Here is a 10,827-nt window from a genome sequence, read left to right as displayed (position 1 = left end):
AAATACTACTTATTCCGAGCTTGTATTAACTCGTTACCTTATTTTAGGCTCAGTTTTGCAGTATTCAACTTATATTTGTATTAAAAAAAGTCTCAACAGTCGTTTCATCCAAAAAGCGATCGCTGACTAGTTTATCGCAGCCCTAATAACAAAGATTTCTCCTTTGTCACATAATAAAACAACACATCAAATATTCTAGGTTTAGTAGCTCTAATCTAGGAACATTTATGGAGTATTTTGTTTTAGAAGTATTCAGATTTGACTGCATATTTGGTGGATTGAAGAACGCTCGATTTGCACTTTTAACTGAATGTTTTATACGTATTGCACATTTTGTCAAAACCAGAGAAGTTAATTAACAAAACTATGACTGTAATGACGTGTTTGAGATCTATGTTTTAGCACATTTTTGTCATTTTAACACTTTTAAATGAGGGCATTATCAGCAGAGGAAGTCATTAGCCACTGCAATTAACCATAAATCAGACTTTCACTTGGAAAAGCAAATTGTCGTGTGTGTTTTCTATTAACTCTCCAGCCACGCCCTTTGAAGAGGTGAGAGTGGGACACGTGGGGGCGGGGCTTCATAACTGCTGCGATGATCAGTTCTTTCACATGTCCAAAAGGAGTTTTACAATGGGGCAAAGCGTGGAAATCCACAGTTTAAGTCCTGCAGATGATCCCTAGCCCTAGGAGCCTCACCTAGAAGCCAAAGTAGGTTTAGAATTAAAATGCTTCATTATCAGCCTCTGTCTATCTCATACCTGAGGACGACGGGAGCCCAACCCATGGATGTATTATATTATCGGCCCAACCCTCGGCGCAAACCCGGAAGTGACAGCCAGGGCCGGCCCAGCCTATAAGCCAGGCATGTCCAAACTAGGGCCCGGGGGCCAAATGCGGCCCTCAGACCATTTTTTGTTGGCCCTCCAGCTTCCTGCTCGGCCCAAACAACAAAAAGTAGTACTTTTTACTGTGAAATTTGGAAAGTTCATTCATATTGATGTTATACAAACCTAATATTAATGTTCTAGGTCTAATTAAAGGTGGAGGCTCATCACAATTACATCAAATGCTAAATTTTGAATGATTCACTTTGTCTTTCATCAAATTGGACATTGTCAAGTTGTTTGTGGCCCTCTGCCCCGTATAAGTTTCAAAATGCGGCCCTGGGTGAAAAAAGTTTGGACACCCCTGCTATAAGCGAACTAAGCAGCCGCGTAGGGCCCCGAGGCTTTAATAGGGCCCCCAATCTGGCAACCCGCGCCACTAGTGTAGTAGCGCTGCTGGCGCGGCAGCGCACACAGCGGTAACATATAACGCACAAACCGCATTTATTTGTAATGACAATCTGGCAACCAAGACACCAAACCTGCGTTGATTGGGCAACAATCCAACGCGAGCAGAACGAGAGCAAAACATAAACACAACACAACGTGGTCCCTGCGTGGTCCTCATGTCCAGAGGAATATATCCCCCCGATGCCGAAAAACGAAAGAAGAAACTGCAAACTCAACAACACTCTCCAGGTATTGAACTTCTCTTACAAAGAGACGGTTAATGCTGCTGTTTGAAACAACACGATTCTGTCACGTTAGTTGCTCAGGCTGGAGGCGACGAGAGCTCTGCCCCGCGCACAATAATATGTCTGAATGAAAGATAATAAGCTTCACATTTACACCAGCCCGGTAGTGTGAGCTGCAGGTGAGGCCGGGGAGGTGGCCGAGTCCAGAGCGCAGCCCAGGACGGAGCTGGACTACTTGATGACTTTGTCCAGCCTCCTCAAGAAGTCCAGCTCCGTCCTGGGCTGCGCTCTGGACTCGGTGCAGGAGGTGGGGGACAGAAGGCTCCTGGCTAGATTCACATCTATGCTGGACCATGAGTGCCACCCCCTGCATGTTCCTCGTATCTGTATAATTGTATCTGGATAATGAAATGTGTCGACTAATCAGTCATGTGCACTTTACAGGAACCCGAATCTTAAGACGTTGCTACAAGTCACATTTTTCAGGTCAGAACAATCTAATATAAACCTGTCTTGGTAAGTGTTTTCTAAATGACAAAAAATGGTCTGCAGCTATAAGAGGCTACTCTCAACACAAGACAACAGAAATAAATTCATCCAGTCCTTCATCAAGTTTTTGAGGGATTACGGTTTTGACGGTCTGGATTTGGACTGGAGCATTTCGGAGAGCGAAGGATCTCTTTCAGGGGGTTTATCCCTGATGAGTAAGGTGAGGAAGAGTGTCCTGGATTTGGATTTGTAATTCTAGATTAGGGAAAGGAAAGGCAAGTTTATTTGTAGAGCACATTTCATACACAAGGCAATTCAAAGTGCTTCACACAGCAGGAAAAATGCAGAGTCCGAGATTGGTTCTTATGTCACTAACATGTCCAAGATGTACTTTGGTGCTAGGCCATGGAGAGACTTGTACACAAGCAGAGCTGCTTTAAAGTCTATTCTCTGAGCCACAGGGGGCAGTGCAGAGACCTGAGAACAGGACTAATGTGATGCTGCTTCCTGGTTCTAGTCAGGACTAATGTGATGCTGCTTCCTGGTTCTAGTCAGGACTAATGTGATGCTGCTTCCTGGTTCTAGTCAGGACTAATGTGATGCTACTTCCTGGTTCTAGTCAGGACTAATGTGATGCTACTTCCTGGTTCTAGTCAGGACTAACGTGATGCTACTTCCTGGTTCTAGTCAGGACTAATGTGATGCTGCTTCCTGGTTCTAGTCAGGACTAATGTGATGCTACTTCCTGGTTCTAGTCAGGACTAATGTGATGCTACTTCCTGGTTCTAGTCAGGACTAATGTGATGCTACTTCCTGGTTCTAGTCAGGACTAATGTGATGCTGCTTCCTGGTTCTAGTCAGGACTAATGTGATGCTGCTTCCTGGTTCTAGTCAGGACTAATGTGATGCTGCTTCCTGGTTCTAGTCAGGACTAACGTGATGCTACTTCCTGGTTCTAGTCAGGACGAATGTGATGCTGCTTCCTGGTTCTAGTCAGGACAAATGTGATGCTACTTCCTGGTTCTAGTCAGGACTAATGTGATGCTACTTCCTGGTTCTAGTCAGGACCCGAGCAGCAGCGTTCTGGATGTACTGCAGCTGTTTTGCATTAACTGTTTTTGTTTTGTACAGGAGCTTCACGCGGCCTACGAAGCTGAAGCTGCTTCCACAGGACGACCCAGAATGCTGCTGTCTGCACTTGTGTCCGGCGAAAAAAAGGCTATTGAGGCTGTTTATGAAATAGCAGAAATCCAAAAGTAAGATAGTTGGAAATTGTTTGAAATGAGGGTTGTGAAACCAGAATGTCACTTCTCCCACTTTTTGTCCTTAACGTTCTAATGTAGACAGCAGGGATGTCGACCTGTAGCATTATTTATGATTATTGTGGGACAAAACATCACAATTTTATGATTATTCACGATTGTTGCGTGACAACCGAGCAACAGTGAAATCAGGAATTTTCTTTCTTGCACAGGTCTAATGGATCATCATTCCTCACTAGCTTTAGGACATTTCTGAATGAAAAAGTAATGATATTGTCACATAAACAGCCTGATAAAAAAGTACTTTACAGTTTGAGGTTTAAATTGTGGACATGAAATTAACCAAAAAAGGGCTTATTTTAGACCATTGGTTTAAAGATTATACAAGACGTTTTAATTATACACTTTACTCAATATGGTAATTTGCCATATCTCCAAAACAGCAACTGCAATATTATGTTTTTTATACATATATTTTTTTTAATTGATTTTGCATTTAAAGACATCACATTTTTTTTTTTTTTTTTATATTTCCTATCCCTCTTCTTCTGTAATTCACTGGTTCCTTTTTATAGGTAACATTTTTGGACCTTTCACAACTCAAAATATATAACATTTTGTATATTTTATTTTTAAATTGTGAACTGCTGAACTAGATTAATGTTGTGTTATTGTGTGATCAGATACTTGGACTTCATAAACGTGAAGACGTATGACTACCATAGAGCCTCGGAGACTGTCACTGGACATAACAGCCCTTTGTACAATGGATCCCACCAGACTGGGGACGATGTCTATTTAAATACGGTGAGTAACTAAATAGCAATAACGCTTTCATCAGCTCCATAGACAGGCACTGCAAAAAGAGAGGAATTTCAGTTTAACATCCTCTAAAAACATCCTAAAAATGATATACAAAACAAAAACGATAGAACAAGGGCAAAAAACTCTTTCGCTCTAAATAATATCAACGGCTACGGTTACATGCACGCTCAAAATCAGATTATTTTCAGAATTTGTTTGTTATGATATTTCAGGGTTCAGAATAAGCGGTATCGCATCACAAAATGCAACACAATTTCTCTCAAATGCGATGCATTCGTCAGAAAAAAGTGTGTTTGTATCGCAGCTTTTGCGATACAAAAATGTGTGTTCAATTGTGTAACCAAAGCGTCTAAAAATACTGATCACTCGTCAATCGATCGTCAATAACGGCATGACACAATGTAGGACGCTGTGTTGACATGACACATGTAGGACGCTGTGTTAACATGACACATGTAGGACGCTGTGTTGTCATGACACATGTAGGACGCTGTGTTGTCATGACACATGTAGGACGCTGTGTTAACATGACACATGTAGGACGCTGTGTTGTCATGACACATGTAGGACGCTGTGTTGACATGACACATGTTGGACGCTGTGTTGACATGACACTTGTAGGACGCTGTGTTGACATGACACATGTAGGACGCTGTGTTGACATGACACATGTCGGACGCTGTGTTGACATGACACATGTAGGACGCTGTGTTGTCATGACACATGTTGGACGCTGTGTTGACATGACACTTGTAGGACGCTGTGTTGACATGACACATGTAGGACGCTGTGTTGACATGACACATGTCGGACGCTGTGTTGACATGACACATGTAGGACGCTGTGTTGACATGACACATGTAGGACGCTGTGTTGTCATGACACATGTAGGACGCTGTGTTGACATGACACATGTTGGACGCTGTGTTGACATGACACTTGTAGGACGCTGTGTTGACATGACACATGTAGGACGCTGTGTTGACATGACACATGTCGGACGCTGTGTTGACATGACACTTGTAGGACGCTGTGTTGTCATGACACATGTAGGACGCTGTGTTGTCATGACACATGTCGGACGCTGTGTTGTCATGACACATGTAGGACGCTGTGTTGTCATGACGAGTCCTGCTGATGTCACAGATCACGAGTCTGAAAGTGGGAGGAGCCACGTGCGGTAAAGTCGGACTTCCGAGGTCAATAGCTCCTAAACGCAAAAGTCTTTGCAGATCATACACTGCCAAAATATTCATATTTACACTACCTCGTTTTTAAAAATCAGATGCGTATTTTAGGTGCAGTGAATAACACTGATCCGAATGCGCAGCCGGAACCGAGACGAGTGCTTAGGGACCGTCATCAAATAGCAAAACCAAAAATGGAAACGTTTTATAGCTGGAATGGAACGTCAAATAGAGCGGTACAATTTGAATAACACAATAAATATACCATAATGGAAACACCACAGCAACCTTTATTTTTCCATCAGAAGCTTAATACATATTTTTTGTGAGTGTAAAGACAATTAATATGTAAATGAGACTAAATAAGGCCATCTGACTTGGTGTTAATTAATTTCTTCAACTACAAATTTTATTTGCAAGTTTTCTGTTTTATTTTGAAAAAAAAATCAAAAAGTGTTTAAAAGTTAATTTGTTAAAAGTTTTTTTTAAAACAGAACGTTTACAAATACATTTGAAATAAATAATCTTGTTACATCAATGGAAAATATTGTTAGTCACTTTTGTGTTTTGCTATGCAATTATCAAATTGCTATACAAATTTGAAAAAATTAACGGATTATTTAGCAGCTGCTGCTGTACAAGTAAAATCCTTAATCTGAGCCCTGTATTTAAACTACAAGATCATCTGATTTATTTCTGGTTATTACTCACAACAATCCCAAATGTTCCAAAATCAAATAATATTCTTTGACGTGCATGTCAACGTAGCCGGCGAGTTAGCCAATCAAGATCCTCCTATTATTTGGGACTGACAAGGTTTGAGGAAATAACTTATTTTTGGCCAATCCAATCATAGCCGCTTATTTGTGCCACAAGTCACAAAAGCAGAAGACGTTTCCTCTCAAATATCGTTCAGAATGAAATCTAAATTCTCTCTGTTGATGTCGTCTTATCTTTTGATGGCTTTCAAGTTTGAACTTATTTCTTTGTAGGACTGTGCGACTTCCTGTCGAGAAACTAAACATGGGTTTCAGCACATTCGGAGTCCCTTTTCTTTTAGCCACTCGGTCCAGCCAAGTGGGAGCTCCAGCCAGTCACCCTGCAAGTTCTGGCCTATATACAAAGGAACTTAATAATTGGGCTTATTATGAAGTTAATCCATTCACATTAACAGTACAAAATTACCTGTTTTCAATGATGTGTTGTATAATTTGGTTAATCCTACACACGGTTCAAATGATTCCGGACCAGAAAGTTCCTTATGCCACTGATCAAAATGAGTGGGTTGGATATGATGATAAAAACAGTATTCAGACTAAAGTAAGTTGTTGTTGTTGTTTTTTTTTCAATTATTGGCCCTGTACTGAATGAAAATGGTTAAATTCTCAATGCGGTTTTGGCTGTCTTCGTCCAGGTCCAGTATCTTAAAGAAAAAGGGTTCGGGGGAGCCTTTGTTTGGTCTTTAGATTATGATGATTTCGCCGGTTTGTTCTGTGGAGAGGGAAACTTTACCCTCACCAACACCCTCCGCTCTCTCCTGGCATCAGGTAGGAAAGAGAGTTATCAGAGTTATTTTTTAAAGGGGACATTTGTTGCTTTGTTGTGACTTTTCAAACACCTTGGCTACGTTTGCATTGCTATCTCATGTATTACAAATGCTTCCGTAAAGGGATGATGCCCTATCTGCGCGCTCATTTTTACAGAGAACGCTTGTATTTGCGTAAGCCTTGTCCCGATGTCTGACGCTCCTGTTGGCAACCATCAGGAGCAGAGCATTTTCAGACAACAAGTTAGACGCATTGATTGTCAACGTTACACGTAAAGATCGACAATCTGTAGTAAAGTCATTCCTGTGAAAGTTAACTTTAGACTTTAGAGACGCAGTTGGAGCACTTTTTTGTCATTCCCAACACGTTTTGACGGAGTACTTTACAAAACCTGAGGGTCTGGGATCCAACCCAGTCGCTCCAATTTCCAAAGGGAGTGATTGACAAGCGGATTAACCAATCAGACGAACGCATTGTCCGTTCGCGTCTAAACAAACATGGAGGCCTTAGTTATTTCATTACTTGGTTTACGGATCCGCCGCACTTAGATTATTGATTAATACAATATAAATAGAATAAATGATCATCTTTTTTTTTTACAAAGTATCGCAGACAAAGCAAAATAGAATTAAATTAAATGTAAAAAGCGGTATTAAGTCAAAAGACAAGAGCGAGTGAAGCAATTTCGCTAAAAAAAATTGCCAAACTCCTACGGAAGTCTGTGACGAAGCGAGTCTGTCCCTGCGCGCGGCCCCGGCGAGAGCGCGCGGTGGCCCCGGCGAGAGCGCGCGGTCTCCTTGCTGCTGCTGCGCCTTTATATCGCAAATACACATTTTATACCCGTTTACCACATTTTCTTCAGCGCGTTTTGCCGTGACTGGGTGGGTGGGGGAGGGTGCACACTTAAGCGTCAGTTCTGTCTGTCTAAAACACGCTAAATCATCTATTGTTCTGAATGTTCCGAAAATATTTGAGAGACGTCTTCTGCGTTCGAGAGACACGTGACACAAAGTCTTCTGCATTTGAGAGACACGTGGCACAAAGTCTTCTGCATTTGAGAGACGCGTGACACAAATGATCGGCGGTGGTTGGACCGGCTAATGCTGGAAAGTTTTTTTTGACGCCCCCAATGGTCCGAATCCAGACCCTTACGCATTCGAACAGAATGTGGGCGGGGCTGGCGGGTCAGGCAAGCACTTTTTAGGAATGTGTAAAACTTTAATATTGTTACAAAGGCAAAGAAGCTCTGGTTTGGACGCGCAAACAGCAGTAAAATATGAATCAATGTTGTTTAAGGATCAATGTGACTCTTTTAATGACAGTTTTTTTTCTAATTTTGACTTTATTTGGTGTATTTGTACCTATTGTAGATATAAAGGATAGTTTTGAGGTATTAATGGAGAAAACTCATGAGTTCAAATCCCCACTTTAACTGCATGTCCTCCCTTCTCTCCCATCCCCCAATGTCACGCTTACCTTTCCTGTAATATTTTGTTTTTTTTTGTTTTGTTTTTATGACAAGAAGTGAAAAACTAGGGACACTAATTCCCGTTGAAGTTTATGTATAATTTACACAAATAAACAACTTTTTTGACATTCTAAACTAATTCAACTAATGCTCTCATATATTTTGATTTGTTTTTTCCCACTGTTTGCTGTGTAAATTCCCAGTGTGATGTAATCAATTATAAACAGGAAGTTAAATTATAAACCTAAAAAAAAAGCAATTCTGGGATAAACTTTTTATAATTTTTGGCAAACTTCAAAATACATTCATCTTAACTGCATTTTACTTCAAGCTGATTTTAGTGTTATGATTATTTTGAGAAGAAACGTCACAATTTTACAATTATTCCCAATTATTGACATAATAATAAAATCCTAAATTCACACACTTTGCATCCAAGGCTTATATTTTTGGAGTATTTATTGAATTTGGAATTTTACTTCCAAAAATATCACAATTACTTTTTATTTTAGTTCTTGTGATTATATTGTGACCTGAATAATCACCATTATTGATTGAGCCACAGATAAATTATTTTTTTTTCTCTCACAGAAACAATAAACCCATCTCCAACTCCCACCTCATCAGGCAGAACCACGCCCTCTGTCGACTCTTCCACCCCGGCTCCTGCTCCTGGGGACAATTTCTGTGCCACCAAAAGCGATGGGCTCTACTCTAAGCCTGATGCCCCAGCATCTTTCTACAGCTGTTCCAATGGAATAACACACATCCTACACTGTCCATCAACTTTAATGTATAAGGACAGCTGCAAGTGCTGCGATTACAGGCCGTGATGATCTGAAAACATGACATGAAACTAATGCATAAGTATTAAGTAAAAAACAATTTATCAAAGTAAAATGGGTCTCTGCACTTTAAAATAAAATAAGACTGGATCCGCTGGTGGAAGAGGAATCCGGACAGACTTGGCAGTAATGTTCCTGTGTCTGGGCAAACACACAAGCTCCCTGGGCACATTGAGGACCACTGTGAGCAACATCAGATGTGCCCCCTGTGGCCACACACCAGTATCACACTGTTCAAAACATTGCATCATAGCAAGTTACATTAAAAGAATCAAATTACAGCAGCAATTTTCATTGGTTTACTTTTATTACAAGCAATTTGGCCCACGTAAAATGAAAAATACAAAAATCATGTTGTTCATGACATGTATAGTATGTTATATGTGAGAATCCTGCTTTGGCCTGAAGTCCAGTTGTGGCCTGGCTTTTTTGGGTTAGATTCTATTATAACTGAGAATAACAAGACAGGATATGGTCGTTTAAATAAAAACAATTTATTTCCCTAACTATTCCCAATTACCAAACTAACAGATTAAAGAACGTGTGTGTGTGTGTGTGAGTGTGTGTGTGTGTGTGTGTGTGTGTGTGGTGTGTGTGGTGTGTGTGGTGTGTGTGTGTGTGTGTGAGTGTGTGAGTGTGTGAGTGTGTGAGTGAGTGAGTGAGTGTGTGTGTCCAGTATGCAATAACAATAAAAGGTTTATTGATGCATTACAATATTATTCATTCATTCATTTTCTACCGCTTGTTCCCTTTCGGGGTCGTGACTAGGCAAGGCAAGTTTATTTGTAGAGCACATTTCATACACAAGGCAATTCAAAGTGCTTCACACAGCAGGAAAAATTGAAATTAAAATCACAAACAAATTACAGAAACAGAAATACACTAAAATTAACTAATTCATTCATTAAAAATAAAAAAACAGGGTAAAGTGTTTTTGGAGTCCAACTCCTTTTTAAATCAGTCCAACTGATTGTCTAAACCACATGACGTTTTAATCCGGCCCGACAAACATTTAGAAATCATATTAAATTTTTTTTTTTTTTTTTAAATGTAATCGATTCAAAGAACGGCAGTTACATCCGTGACCGTTTTTATTGCTAAAACGACACGTCCCACAATGCCACGGGTGGCCGCCCCTCCCCCGCAGGCTCTGCTGCACTGCTGTGTGAGCTGAGGAGTAACGACGCGCGTTGCGCACTTTACACACTTTTGAGCAGAAGTGAGGAAAAAAGACGTGTGGCTTTGGGAAATACGTGGAAGAAAGAAAGGAGACGATGTGGACGTTAGAGCTGTGCTAAAAGTGGAGCTAATGTGGAGCTAACAACAAGAAAACTAACTTCTGTGATGATGCTCTGTGAGGAAAACATCCTCTACAAACCTGGACAGATCAGGAGCCACAGGTAAAAACACAGGTCAGAGTGTAATAAAGTATGAATATGACCACACTAATGTGACTGTGACAAACACAATGACCTCATTTGAGTCACTACATGAATCATTTGTCACTAAGATCAACTTAAACTATGAAAATAGCGAGCTCATATTGAGTTTGAGCAGAAACATGTCGGTGATATGAACATTTCACATCAGAAATCACATCAAAAGTCCATGTTCCTGTTCCTGTTGCTGCATGAATATGGATTCCACAACTACTACTAGGCTGTAAAAAAGCTATGTAT

At 40.6% G+C, this 10,827-nt stretch overlaps 1 protein-coding gene across 1 annotated transcript; it reads left to right on the top strand.

Annotated features, from left to right (window-relative positions):
- Positions 1–2,066: 2,066 nt before the first annotated feature.
- Positions 2,067–9,141, top strand: LOC140370948 (chitotriosidase-1-like). The gene is made up of 6 exons (XM_072458231.1): positions 2,067–2,234; positions 3,146–3,270; positions 3,960–4,037; positions 6,281–6,608; positions 6,703–6,835; positions 8,895–9,141. The coding sequence occupies exons 1-6, from the start codon at positions 2,067–2,069 to the stop codon at positions 9,134–9,136; spliced, it is 1,074 nt and encodes a 357-aa protein (XP_072314332.1). The 3' UTR covers positions 9,137–9,141.
- The last annotated feature ends 1,686 nt before the right edge of the window (positions 9,142–10,827 follow it).

Source organism: Eucyclogobius newberryi, unplaced genomic scaffold (assembly GCF_026437365.1).
Source record: "Eucyclogobius newberryi isolate DKJ021-1_F unplaced genomic scaffold, fEucNew1.0.hap1 SCAF_21, whole genome shotgun sequence".
NCBI lineage: Eukaryota > Metazoa > Chordata > Actinopteri > Gobiiformes > Gobiidae > Eucyclogobius > Eucyclogobius newberryi.
This window is presented reverse-complemented; position numbering and strand designations above follow the sequence as displayed.

What these genes read in the sequence shown, in the direction of transcription:
- LOC140370948 (XM_072458231.1), top strand. Translation starts at nt 2,067, where the DNA reads ATGGTCTGCAGCTATAAGAGGCTACTCTCAACACAAGACAACAGAAAT. An exon ending in GTTTATCCCTGATGAGTAAG is followed by an intron (nt 2,235 to 3,145) that starts GTGAGGAAGAGT and finishes TGTTTTGTACAG; the next exon opens with GAGCTTCACGCGGCCTACGA. An exon ending in ACTGGACATAACAGCCCTTT is followed by an intron (nt 4,038 to 6,280) that starts GTACAATGGATC and finishes ATTTCTTTGTAG; the next exon opens with GACTGTGCGACTTCCTGTCG.